The 14367-nt window shown below is 43.9% G+C and overlaps 2 protein-coding genes across 2 annotated transcripts in view; one reads left to right on the top strand and one right to left on the bottom strand.

The window, feature by feature from the left end:
• WDR43 (WD repeat domain 43) overlaps positions 1-2621 on the bottom strand; it is a 47344-nt gene extending 44723 nt beyond the window's left edge. Inside the window, exon 1 of the mRNA XM_060245305.1 lies at positions 2277-2621. Within this exon, the coding sequence (XP_060101288.1) occupies positions 2277-2564 (288 nt within the window). The 5' untranslated portion in view covers positions 2565-2621. The remainder of the gene's footprint in view (positions 1-2276) is intronic.
• A 2760-nt stretch (positions 2622-5381) lies between these two features.
• Positions 5382-14367, top strand: part of TRMT61B (tRNA methyltransferase 61B) — a 15598-nt gene continuing 6612 nt past the window's right edge. Inside the window, exons 1-2 of the mRNA XM_060245280.1 lie at positions 5382-6480; positions 8585-8687. Coding sequence (XP_060101263.1) covers positions 5608-6480; positions 8585-8687 — 976 coding nt within the window. The 5' untranslated portion in view covers positions 5382-5607. The remainder of the gene's footprint in view (positions 6481-8584; positions 8688-14367) is intronic.

The raw sequence follows: 14367 nt of genomic DNA, 5'->3' as shown, positions 1-14367 counted from the left end.
TATTAAGTAGAAACATTACTAAAACCAATGTCAAGAGCAGCAACAATAACAAAACTGCTTCTGACTTAATGTGAATTTTGGAAAAACTTCACTGGTTGTCTCATTGCAAAATGTAACAGTTCTTAGCAATCTTCTTTCAGTAACTTTGTTATAGTGCAATCCTATAAACAGTTACTTCAAATCTAAATCCATTACTTCCGTGAGTTTAAGATAAACTGAAAGCAGGATTGCACATTAATATATTTAAAATATTAACTGAGAAATCCTGTAGTTTTACTCAAACATTTTCAAGGAGATTTACTCCCAGGCAAGTACTATAGGCCTGCTGTCTGAGGAGATAAGTAATACTCCTCCAACCCCATTATATCAAAATATCCTCCCATTAAACTAACCATTCCCTTTTTTATCTCCATAAATAAAACCCGATATGTCAAAACTTAATTCCAACTGAGTCCAATAGCACCTTCAAGACCAACAAAGTTTTATTCAGGCTGTGAACTTTCGTGTGCATGCACACTTTGTCAAACAGTATGGAATCCAACTTGCCTGTCCACACACACACATATATGGCAGAGGTTGAACAGGCAAGTCTGATTCCATACAGAGTGTGCATGCATGTCAACGCACACAAAACTTTGTTGGTCTTAAAGGTGCTATTGGACTCTAACTTTTGTCACATTACTTCAGACAAACATGGCTACCCACCTGAATCTCTGTAAGATGAGTTAGTGTGAACTAGCTCACAGTTTAGCCCGCAGCTCAGACATTTTTATCTCAGGTCAGGAAAAATGGCCTCAGAGCAAACTAATTTATGCAGTAACTCTCAAAGTAGAATTTTGGCTCACAAGGGTCCATAGCTTAGAGGGAGTATTGGTTGGAAGATAAACCTTTCAACCTAAAAATCTGACTCACACTACTGGATAAGGAAGGGGACAGTATGAAGACACAGTCACATTCTTCCACTGTATCTAGATCCATCTCAACAAATAATCATGTTCTCAAGAAAGACTTTTACTGAGGTTTAATGTCATTTGTAGTTTACTGTACTGCTTTGTGTGCTAATTTTAACAGAAAACTTGGATAAAATATTTTATATTAAAAGATGTTAATCCCACCTTTCCACATTAGCTGAAGCTAGTGAATAAATAAGTTGGAAGGAAAGACACCACCAAGCACATGATCCAATGCATACTATTACAGTCTCATTAGCTAAAGCTTTATCAAGTTTGTCAGAGAATGATGGAGAATTCCAATTCTTTTCCCAACCTCATTCAGCTCTCTTTAGGAAAGCAATACCTCAGGGATAAGACTTCAAGAAAAGTCCTGCCATAATAGTGGTACAGGTAGTCCAGTATCTCGCCTCAGACAGCGGCCAACTAGTTAATCTGGAGGGCACAGAAACCCTGAATCTACTACACACCATCTTCACTAGATGCTCTCCAATTCTTGCATTTGGGAAAAGGGAGAAAAAGTTACCTTTGTTTGTACACTCTCTCTACCCAGTGCATAGCTTTATAAAACTCTACCCCCAGACACACACCAGGGGACTTGACTTATAGTGCAGATTCTACTCCCAAGAAAATAGTAGTAAGGAATGCATTCGAGGACCCTGTCACTACAATGGCCTAAAGTACTCTATGTCTTCGGTGACCCCATCTATTGGGAAGGAAGCCTCCTCTCCATAGAACTCCATCCGATATAGGCTCTGCTTCTTGGGCTCACTACCGTGGGCAGAATCTCGGGAACTGATGATTCTTGCTGGGACATATCTCTTCCTACCACCGAGTCTTGGCGCTGCAACCCAATTCAGGGGTTAAGCCATGTGACACTGATGAAAACCACACGGAATAAGAATACGCAGAAGTTTTTTCTCCCCTCCTGCCTCGATAGGATACGGACGGGGCGGGGCCAGGGTGGCAAACATGTGTTCCTACGGGCCCAAGAGAGCCTGGCAAGGAAAAAAAACCCGAAGAAAATCGGATTTTGAGCGAAGGGAGCCTAAATCAGTCAGTCAAACTGAGGACGAAGCAGGCAAGAGAACCAGTCGCGCCCCCGACTCCTGAAATAGTGCTCGGGTGGCTTCTCTAGCTGCAAGGCTCGGCCACACGTGTCAATACGGAGTGCCGGAGGTGTCGTTACTTCGGCAGCCGCAAGCGAAGGCTTCTCCCTGCTTAGGCGTGACAAGCTTCCTCTCCCGCGTGGAGCTCCCACATGGCCCAGGCCCCGCATGCCCACACCAGCCAACAGCAACGCCGTTTACCTGCCCCCTCCGTTACCTTGCCAGGGGCCGTCCGGCCTCCTCCTCCCGCGCCCGGCGGGGCCCAGGCCAGACAGGTGCAGGCGGCGCTGAGGTGGGCAGAAGGCACGTACTCGTGCTGCAGGCGGCTGCTCGGCGTCTCCCACACGCGGAGCCGCCCGTCCGGCCCGGAGAGAGCGAGGAAGCGCCGCTCATTGGGAGAGAAGGCGCAGGGCGTCCCTGCCACAAAGGTGCCGCCGCCCGTGGTGGGCCCCAAGGCCGCCTCTGGCTCCCTCCCGCATGCCGTCCCTCCTCCTGGTGCCGCCATGGCGCTCGGTGCAGGCCCGGCCCTCTCTGCTCCCAGCAGGCGAGCGGCCGCACGGCAGCCACGTGTTCGGCCCCTCGCGCAAGCGCGGAAGCCGCGGGTCAGACGGGCACAGTGACGAGCTCGTTCGGCGTCGATTTACGGCTCCTCCTTCCTGCTTAGAGAGGGTTGGTTGAGAGGCCGAGCCGCGGCGGGTGACTTCGTGGAAAGAGAGCGCGCTTCTTAAGCAGATTTAGGAGAAGGCTGAAGCAAGGCGCGCCCGAGATTTTTGTACACTGGCCGTGCCAGTGGAAGCGGAGGGGGACCATTCTAGCCCCTTGACTTGGCGTGAAGCTGCACTGTAAAGCGCGATTCCTGGTACTTCCACAACCTCACAGAGGAATTTAGGTCCTCCACATTTGCATGGGATGGGGCTGTAACATTTCAGTCCTGAGAACTTGTATGTGTGAGCCCCATTGAAAGCACTGGAATTTGCGTCTCAGTAAACGAGAAGAGATAGGATTTATACCCTGCCCTTCACTATCTGAAGTAGTCTCAGAGCTGTTTACGATCTCCTTTCATTTCCCCTCCCCACAACAGACGCCCTGTGAGGTAGGTGGGGCTGAGAGAGCTCTGACAGAAACTGCTCTTGAGAGAGGAACAGCTCTGTGAGAACTTGTGACTGACTCAAGGTCACATCGGCAGGTGCATGTGAAGGAGTGGGGAATCAAACCCGGCTCTCCCTGTATAGGAATCCACACACTTAGCCACTACACCAAACTGGCAGGATCGGACTGTACTTTCCTTTCCATTGAATGTCAGGAGTACTTTTATTTCTGACATGTGGAAGTCTTTTGGTGTTCCTGGTTTACTTGCATTGTTTAGCAATGGCACCACTTCTTATGATGGGTTCTGTTATAATATTAAAAGCCTTTTTGCTCCTCCAAGTGGAGATGACTGATTTTTGAATGGGGAGAGCAGTGTAAAGTATGAAAGGTACAAAATCTGCACAGAAGGAAACTATGTTCTCTGTGCTGGGAAGTAACTTCTTGATACCCAGCCGAACTTTTATTACCCTCCCATGTTCTTGTTAATATAGTTCGAAATTGTATTTGTTTCTTCCCTCCAGCATCTTATAACTGACTGAGGAAGCAGTGCTACTCAAAAGTAAATCCCATTAATCACAAAAGAGTTACCACCTTAGTCATTGATACTTCTTCCAAACAGTGCTGAAGCCTTTTTCAATTATATGTATATATTCTCCTTTTATGTGTAGCATTTTCCACTTTTGAATCTACAGCTGAGTATTCCAGTTTATCAACTTCAATGTCAGGGCTACTTCCCTGTTTTACAATATTTGCATTTATTGCCTCACTTAAGGGCAACAAAAAACCCAGCCACAGTATGTCTAAATCAGAATAAAACTATGTTCAATGTATGTCATCCTGTTGGGATATATGGGAGAGGACTGAATGTAGGATATAGAGATAAATCAGGGAATCTGTTTCTTCTTCCTTAGGCTGCTGCACAGCCCTGACTTCTACCCATCCCACCCATTACAAAAAATAAAATTAAAAATGGGTTCGAGCACACGTTACTGCTAAGGGCGATATTACATGTGCAACTTAAAGCACTTCTGAGCCACTCTTCAATGGTGATGTGTGAAAAACAGCAAGGCAGTTTAAAATGTGATTGCACTGGGATTCAGCATCTATTTAATGGTCATGTAACTTAGCTTATACCCTGCCCAAATGGCTTACATAATTCTCCTTTGCTCCCTTTTATCCTCACAGCAACTCTGTAAGTGTGTGTAAGCTGAGTGTAAGTGTAAACTGAGTGTGACTGGCCCAAGGTTACCTAGCAAGTTTCTATGGCAGACTGGGGATTCAAACCTGGGTTTCCCAAATCCTAGCTCAGCATCCTAGCCACTGGGGAATCACTATACCATACTAAAATTTCATTTTTTTAACTTGAGGTGCAGCAAAGACACAGGAGGATTCTGGATTGGTCCTCAGTTGCACTTCAATAGCTGCTCTGCTTTAACAACATTACACGACAGAATCCCGAACACGAGACAAATGAGGGGACTGTCACAAAAAGGCGACAAAGACTTGATGTAACTAATGTAGCACAGCCCTAAGAGGTCACGGAAACTGCATAGACTAGACGTAAAATACTCTGTCCTGCCACTCGTCGGATGAAGTCAACTGAGCAGCCTGGTGGGTCTGGATCGTCGCAGATTATATACGTCACACGATACGTTCTTTTGTCGAGGGCTACGTTATCAAATAATATCTAATAAATTGCAGCTCTCAGCCACAGTTCACAGATGCCTCCATGTGCTGGGCAAATGTAGTGGAAATACACAGAATTATTGTTAAAAAAATTCTAATGAAACAGGCAGTCTTCCTTTCCTTAACAGTGTTTTAAAATAACGATGCATCCTACACAGAAAAAGCACACAGGAAACAGAACAAGGATCACAGTTCCTTCGCTCCCCGAAAGCTCCCCTAGAAAGGCTCCCGTCTCTTTGTTCATGATGTGCATAAATTAATGGCGTTGCAGTAATGTTAAAGACTTAGTGTTATATTTACTACTGTCGAGGTTCTTCGAAAACATGTTTTCTGTTTTAAAAATCCGTTTAAAAGATGCACAATCACAGAGGGAGTCTTTTGCAAGCTACATGACTGGAGGAAATATGACTTTCTCTCTCAGGGGATGCCCCTAACTTTGCCTGCTTTTCCTGGATATTACTTTGCATTCCTAGGCAATTTCATCGCTCTTGCCCCGCACATGGAGGCGCACAATCAGTACCGGAAGATACTGCCTTACGGCACTCTTGTGCTTCTCTACAGCTCTTTGGTTTCGACTGTCTGCGGAGCAGCACGCGGGTCCGTGAGCACAATGCTGGAGTGCTGGGCGATACAATCCTCACTTAGCCTAGGCGAATCAGTAGAAATGTGAGCGCTTTCATCCCTGAGACCGCTGCTGATTTAAGAGAAAGGAAAGGGTTGCTTACAGGGATCTACATCCATAGAACCATCAGGAAATAAATACTCGAATCGGCATGATGCGCTTCTGGAGGAGGTGGCTGGGCTGGCTGCCACTGCGAAGAGAGAGTTGGGAGGCCGTCAGGAGCCAAGCGAAGAGAAGGAAGCAACCCCCGTGGGACGGCGAGAGGAACACGTGCAGCTTCCAGGGCACAGTTTCAAATATCCCCGGCGGCCGGGCGCTTGAACAACAGCGGCAGCAGCGAGGGACATTGTGTAGGGCAAACCACGCGGCTGCTCTGGAAGCAATCAGCTACTCAGACTTAAATAAAAGGTTATTTTCTAGCAGTGCAAAGAACAGGGGCGGGGATGAGTCGGAAGGGCAGATTAAGCCTCCTGTGTCCGTACCACCGGTATCTCAGCAGACCTCTGCTCCGCTCGCGGAGAACCGTAGGAGGCGGGCGTGGGCAAAATCTCTTTCTCCCGTGGAAAGAGTGAGTCGACTGGTACCGGAGGAATTCCTTTCTGAGGAGATCCAGGCCATGAGGAGCTCCGATGCCAAGGAATCCAAGCAAGAGGCCTGTGCAAGAGAACAGGAGCCCTCTGTTTTCTCTAGATGTGTTCCCCAAGCACAATCCCAGCTGGATCAAGGCTTGGCGCCTGAGCATCTTATCGGCGCAACGTCAAGAAACATCCCTTTCCAAGTAGGAGAGCTGATTCTAGCAGAGTTCCGCCGCAGACGTCACTCCGAGTTCAAAAAACTGTGCAGATTAACGGCAGGAGGCGTGCTGAGCAGCAGCTGGGGAGCCATTCCCTTTGTGGAGATTATCGGTAAACTCCCTGGACAGTTGTTCTTGACCTCCACTGGTCAGACATTCCTAATAAGGAGGCCGAGCTTAGAAGACTATGTGCTGCTGATGAAGAGAGGACCAACCATTTCTTATCCAAAGGTAGAGCAAAACTGCATGAGTGGGGCTGCCCCTCAACCTGCCAATATTGACAGCGATACTTTGTGGTGATCTCAGAGATTATCTGGAGAGTTCTTCCTGTATGGTTGTGGCCGTGCTTTAGATTCCCTAGCTGCTGAGAAACCAAAGGGAAAGGGCATGAGAACAAGTGTAGGTTTCTATTCATTATCTACTGAGAGCCAGTTTGGTGTAGTGGCTAAGTGTGCAGACTCTTATCTGGGAGAACCGGGTTTGATTCCCCACTTCTCCACTTGCACCTGCTGGAATGGCCTTGGGTTAGCCATAGCTCTGGCAGAGGTTGTCCTTGAAAGGGCAGCTGCTGTGAGAGCCCTCTCAGCCCCACCCACCTCACAGGGTGTCTTGTGGGGGAAGAAGGTAAAGGAGATTGTGAGCCGCTCTGAGACTCTTCGGAGTGGAGGGCGGGATATAAATCCAATATCATCATCATTTCAGCACACCAGTGTAACTAATCACTGGCTTCTCTTCTTGATGTACATTGGTAATGTCAAACTATGTCAAACATGTCAAACATAACCTTCCCATAACAGACCATTTTCATGTTGGAAACATCTTGTACTCCATCACATACTTGTATTCCTATGATGGTGCACACTATACTTGGCATTATACTTGGCACACTATACTTGGTCTTTGTAGGAAACACTAGTTCATGCATGTTTCTCATGTAATGTTATGTCAGTGTTACCCAATGATAAGACTCATTTTTCATACTGATCTTTCATGTGGACATTCTTGCAGGTTGCTAAAAAAAAAGTATAGGCTGCACCTGTACATACAAGTAACTGTTTTTTACAGAGCTCTGCTGTGGTGGATGCAGGACAAAGCTTTGGATCCACCGGAGTGTTTCTGCAGCTGGAAAGACTTCTGCATGTGGAGTGTGACTTTGTTGCTGTTTCTGGGGGAATAGAAGAAGCACAAGGGAGGAGTCTGCAGTGGGAGGGGGGAATCAGCAAAAACATTCCTCTTTCAGCAGATCCAGCCCGCAACCTACAAATATGTATGCGGGCCAGACACTGAGACAGTTAACATATACATGATGAGCATTTTGTTTTGAATGGTTGCTTTAATACATGAAATTTACTTTCTGTCAGTATGATTAGTTCTCCAAAGACCTTTCACAGCATACAGCACCAGTTTATAATTTGCAGATAATTTTATGTATGTTAATTTAAAAATAAATTCCATTGAATGTGATAGCATTTACTCCCAGGTAAGTATGCACTGGATTGTAGCCATACTCATTGGAAGTACTTCAGTGCAGATGGTTATGATCTGTAGCCTAAAAGAAGCAATTAATTTCAAAAATTCAGACAGTTTAAATTCTTGGCATTTTTAAAATTAAGGAATGGGGCTACAGAGGAAGAAAAGCACATGGAGACTGGAATTCTTGGGTTAGCCTTAATTTAAAATATCAAAAAACAGTTTAACATTTAAAAAACAGTTTAACATTTAAACAGTTGAGCATTTTGTTTCTAACACTTGAATCATTCTAGTCCAGCACAGTTTGTACTCTAATTTCTAATTTGTTTTCAAGCTCTTGTCTGTGTTAAAATTGGGATCTGAGATTTTCAGTTGCCAAATGCTGTGCCATCTTTCCTTTATTCATGTGAAAAAGCATGATGCTTCATTCCCTTAAGCAGTTCCCGCCCAGGTTGCGAGACCGAGATTGATAGATGTACTGTAGATATTTATTCATAGCCTGGATTGGATCATCAGTGCCACCTCTTGAAAGTAATAATATGTATGTAGAAATCGTGTGTGAGCAGCTGTCCTATTTGTTGCCATCTAGTTGCACTGAGCATCAGTTTTACCTGTGTGGAAGCTAGGTGTGTTGAATAACCAAATTAAAAACTGATTGGCAGCTTTATTACTACTTATACTCTGTTATTATTATTATTAAATTTTATTTGTATCCCGCCCTCCCCGCCAAGGCAGGCTCAGGGCGGCTAGCAACATTCAGATAAAACATTATACAATATATACAATAATTGAAAACGGCATTAAAAGTTATACAGTAGTTAAATCCATTCCAATTTATATAATTTATAATTTCTGTTCTGTTTAGGATATGAATGCAATGCTGCTGCTTATGGATATAAGTCAAGGAGACGTAGTGCTGGAAGCTGGTTCTGGTTCTGGTGCTTTGACCTTATTTCTATCAAGAGCAGGTAAATATTGTAGATACAGGAGAAGACTTTAGTGATGCCTAATCTACCAACAGTATGTCTCATCCTGTGGTTATCATGCCCAAAGTTACGCTTTGGTATAACTTCTTCTGAAATAAGACCTTCCATCTCCTTTCAGCCACTCCACATTATGAGGTAAATCTCAACATTATGTGGGAGTTAAATCCAGAGGATTATAAACGTTCAGTTTTTGGTTTGGTGATGTAACAACTGGACTTAAACATCTTGTAGTGATATGAGGGCCATGGCCCAGTGATAGAATATCTGATTTGCATGCAGAAGGTCACAGGTTCCATCCCTGGCACTTCTGTTTCAAAGGATCAGGTAATACATGATGTGGAAGGCTTCTGTCCAAGACCCTGGAGAACCATTGCCAGTTAGAACAACAGTACTGACCTTTATAGACAAATAGTCTGACATGACATAAGATAGCTTTATGAATGCACAAACCATACTTTAATGTAAAGTCATACTGTCTTTTTTGACAGGATCTTCTTTTCCCTCCATGGAGCACCTGTTGGTACACATGGGATTATTCCATTGGGCACTCCTAACAATCCTATAATATAGGTGAAGTTGAGAGACTAGCCTAAAGTATAGCTGGTGAACTTCATGACTGAGTGTAGATTGGAACCCAGGATTCCTCACATCCCATTGATTTGGTTCTCATAGGATAACCTGTATGTTTGAAATAGCATCAATCATTCTGTTGCTTCAGACCAACACAGCTACCCACATGACTATAAGTAATTACAATTTTCTACTACTTCCAATTTGCTTTAGTTTCTTTGCAGAATATGGTAATGAGATGGTCCCTGTCCCAAGGCTTATAGACAAGCAGACAAGAATATTCTAGCCAAGAACTGACAATGAATAGTAGGAAAGAATCACGTGGTATAGAGTGGTCAGCCACACATCATTTCTTCTTAACACCTCTGACAAATACCCCTAAAAATGAAAAGAAACATAAGATAAGCCATCTTGGATCAGGCCAGTGGTCCATCCAGTCCAACACTCCATCACACAGTGGCCAAAAACCCCAGGTGCCATTTGGAGGTCCACCAGTGGGGCCAAGACACTAGAAGCTGTCCCACTGTTGCCCCCACCAGCACCAAGAATACAGAGCATCACTGCCTCAGGCAGAAAGTTCCATCTATACCTTGTGGCTAATGGACATCTGCTCCATATGTTTATCCAGTTCCCTCTTGAAACCGCCTGTACTTGTAGCCGCTATCACCTCCTGTGTTAGTGAATTTCATGTGTTAATCACTCTTTGGATGAAGTATTTATTTCTTTATTGTATTTGATGAATCACCCTATCCTGGCCAGTGCCAGGCTCAGGGCGATGTACAACAATAAAATCAGTTACATTACAAATTACAAACCCTAATGGCATCTTTAAAGTGCTCTTATTCAGTTATTGGATCACATCAGGGGTGGGGGGATCCCCCCAAGAGGGGGTGGAGAGGAAAAGGTGCCAGCATGGCAACCATTGCTGTCCTTATGCAAAGGCTTGGCGGAACATCTCTGCCTTACAGGCCCTGCGAAACTGTAAAAGATTTCGCAGGGCCCTGATGTCTTCTGGCAGAGTGTTCTACTAAGTTGGGGCCAGGACTGAAAAAGCCCTGGCCCTTGCTGAGGACAGCCAGACCTCTTCGGGCCAGGGATCACCAGCAGATTTCTACTACTGGAGCACAACGCCTTTCCAGAGACATAGTGGAGGAGGCAGTCCCATAGATACATCGGTCCCAGACCGCTCAAGGCCTTGAAGGACATAACCAAAACCTTGAATCTGACCCGGTACTCAACTGGCAACCAGTGTAGCTGGCGCAGCACAGGTAGAATATGTTATGTAAGATTGATTTATCGATGAATAATCAAAAACAAAAAAAAAGAATATGTGCCATCTGTGGCGTTCTTGTCAGGACTCGTGCTGCTGCATTCTGAACCCGTTGGAGCTTCTGGATCAGACTCAAGGGTAGGCCAGCATAGAGCGAGTTACAGTAGTCTAGTCTGGAGGTGACCATTGCATGGATTACTGTGGCTAGGTCCAAGCAAGATAGGAGGGGAGCCAGCTGCCGGGCTTGATGAAAATGAAAAAATGCCACCTTGGCAATATGTGTGACCTGGGCCTTCATTGAAAGTGAGGTATCCAGTGTCACTCCTAAGCTCTTGACGGTAGGCGCTGGTGTTAGTAGCGCCCCATCAAGAGTCGGCAGTCTACGCTCCAGATCCAACCCCGCTCCCCCCAATCACAGAACCTCCGTCTTTGATGCGTTCAGCTTCAACTTGCTCTTCCTTAGCCGGCCCACCATAGCCTCCAAACCCTCAGCCAGATTTGGTGGGACTGCAGCTGACCGATCATCCAACAGCAAATATAGCTGGGTGCCATCTGCGTATTGATGACATCCCAGCCCAGAGCTCCATACCAAACAATTAAACAATGGCAACACAATATAAGCAAAGATGCAAAAAACAAAACCTATTGTGTCAAGAAACAATTGACAACTTCCAAAAATTAATACATTGTATTATAGAAAATATCCAGACCAAATACCATTATACAGACATTAAAGAACAAAGAACAATCCCATATAAACATCATCAAAGGATGACTCCGAAACAATCTTCATACAGTCTGTAAGGAGTACTAAGACTCAAGTGTAAAGTTCAAACGGAGTCCTTCCATGGCGTCGGCTTCAAAGGAGAAATTCTTTCCTTCACGCAATCACCGGTTTGAATTGCGTTCCACTGCCTTTACAGCTTCTTCATAAGCCAACTCTAAAACCAAATGTGACAATACATATAATAACAAAATACCTAATATACAATAATTAAATAGACATAGAAACTACTCCAACATACAACCTGAAAAGGTCCTCAGACCAATATCTCTCCCAGCGCATACAGGATAATCACATTAATGACAAGACTCTCCGTCCTAAAAAGACAAGTCACACCTGGTAAAAATAAGAAACTCAAGGGGATCTCAATATATTCTGAAAACACCTACCCCAGAATTACACAAAACGCAAGAGATCATTATAGAAATTAAGGCCAAAGGGTTCTATTGTATTTAGGTGATGTATCCACCTAGCCTCTTTCTGTAACAAAATTTTTTGTATATCACCGCCTGTACCCTTACAAAGTTCAACCTTCTGTATCACAAAAAATCTCAATTCTAAATCATGGTCTGTTTCCCTATAGTGTTGGGAAAGAGGAACGCCAGGAATTTGGTGACGAACCCTAGAAATGTGCTCCAAGACTCGAGTCTTAACAGCTCTCCGAGAGCATCCTATGTAAATTTTTGAATAAACCCCACAAATTAAGGCATAAATGACTCCCTTAGACTCCCTTTTTAAAACCAGTTAGCTTAATAGTAATTCCAGTCCTTACATCCACATATTCTTTCAGCTGCAAAGAATATTTACAAGCTTTGCAGCCCTTGCAACGATAATGCCCAATAGGAAGGTGGGATAGTCTTGGCAGTTTCTGCAAGTCAGTATGAACCAAAAAATCACTCTGGTGGGAAGGGCGGGATACAAATCGAAATATAAATAAATAAATAAATAAATCACGTAGATTCCATGAGCGCCGAAAACCCACTGTAGGTTGGGACCTACATCCCACAATACTAGAAACAATACCCCAATGGCGATAAATAATACTTTTTATAGCTAATGCCTTAGGGGTATACTGTAAAGACCAAAAAATATTTTTTGTTTCTTTAAATCTCCCTCTCTCCTCCCGCCCCTTCCAACCTTGTATCATCTGAGCCCAGTTTTGTCCCATTGTCCTCATTCTTGCTTTATTAATAATTGCTTCCGGATAGCCCCGTTCCACAAATTGAGACACTAATTGGTTACTTGCTTGCACATAATCCGATCTCAATGTGCTATTCTGTTTCATACGCAAGAATTGGCCATAAGGCACATTATTACGTAAATATGGGGGGTGAAAGGAAGTATAGTGAAGATAACCATTCTTGGCAACCGGTTTCTTATGGTTCTTAATTGCCAACGTGTTGTGGGTGGTATGAAACACAACTGTATCTAAAAATACAACCATGTCTCGATCCTCTTTGAAAGAAATCTTAATGCTAGAATGGCATGCATTCATCCATTCCACTAATGCTTCTACTCTTACCCCATGTTTCAAAATCAAAAAAATGTCATCCACAAACCTAACATAGAATATTATATTCTCAAAAAAAGGGTTCCTAATCTTGTAAAACCTCCATTATGTCATTCCTAAGTTGTTGTTTCTCCAAGCTAAAGAGCCCAAAGCACTTTAACCTTTCTTAAATAGGAAAAGTGTTCCAACATTTAATCATTTTAGTTGCCCTTTTCTGCATTTTTTTCAATTCTATAACACCTTTTTTGAGGTGTGGTGACCGGAATTGTATACAGTATTCCAAATAAGGCTGCACCATCAATTTATTGCCCATCCTTGACAGATCCCTTTGTAGTGCCTCACAATCCTCTCTGGTTCTCACCACCCTGAACAATTAGTGTCATCTGCAGACTTAGCCACTTCACTGCTTACTCCCAACTCCAAATCATTAATGAACAAATTAAAAGCATTGGACTCAGTACTGAGCCCTGTGGTACCCCACTGCTTACCACCCTCCATGGTGAAAATTGCCAGTGTGTACTCACTGTTTCCTATTAATTAGCCAGTTTTTGATCCACAAGAGGACTTGTCCTTTTACACCATGACCGTTGAGCTTACTTAGGAGCCTTTGATGAGGAACTTTATCAAAAGTTTTCTGGAAGTCAAGGTAAACAGCATCTATTGGGTCCTCCTTGTCCACATGTTTGTTCACCCCCTCAAAGAACACTAACAGGGTAGTGAGACAAGTTCTTCCCTTACAGAACCCATGCTGAGTCTTCCTCAGTAGCTTTTGTTCATCATTGTACCTACTAATTGTCTCTTTAATAATTGTTTCCACCAATTTACCTGGTACTGACATCAGACTGACGGCCTGTAATTTCCCATGTCTCCTCTGGAACCCTTTTTAAAGATGGCGTGACATTAGCGACCTTCCAGTCAGATTTCAATGAAAGATTACATATTTTTGTCAGGAGATCCACAAGTTCACCTTTGAGTTCTTTCAGAACTCATGGATGTATGCTATCCAGGCATGATGACTTATCAGATTTTAAATTGTCTATCAGTCGTAGGACCTCCTCTCTCATCACCTCAATTTGACTCAGGTCTTTCAGCACCCCTCCCAAATCAGTGGTTCTGGAGTGGGCAAGCACTTTTCATCTTCCACAGTGAAGACAGGGGCAAAAAATGCATTCAGCTTCTCAACTATTTCCCTATCCTTCTTTAGTAATCCTTTTACCCTTTGGTCATCCAAGGGCCCCACTGCCTCTCTGGCTGGTTTCTTGTTTCTAATGTAGTTGAAGAAATTTTTATTGTTGGTCTTTATGTTTTTTGCAATATGCTCCTCATAGTCCCTTTTTGCCTGCCTGATCACAGACTTGCATTTTATTTGCTATAGCCTGTGTTCCCTTTTATTAACCTCACTGGGACTAGCTTTCCACTGCTTAAAGGAATCCATCTTACCTTTTACAGTTTCTGTTACTTTGTTTGTTAACCATGCAGGTCTTTTTCTATACCGATTTGTGCTTTCCTAACCTCCAGTATCTTGAGA

Source organism: Heteronotia binoei, chromosome 1 (assembly GCF_032191835.1).
Source record: "Heteronotia binoei isolate CCM8104 ecotype False Entrance Well chromosome 1, APGP_CSIRO_Hbin_v1, whole genome shotgun sequence".
Lineage (NCBI taxonomy): Eukaryota > Metazoa > Chordata > Lepidosauria > Squamata > Gekkonidae > Heteronotia > Heteronotia binoei.
Note: the sequence above shows the minus strand (reverse complement) of the source record. Positions and strands in the feature narration are given on the sequence as shown.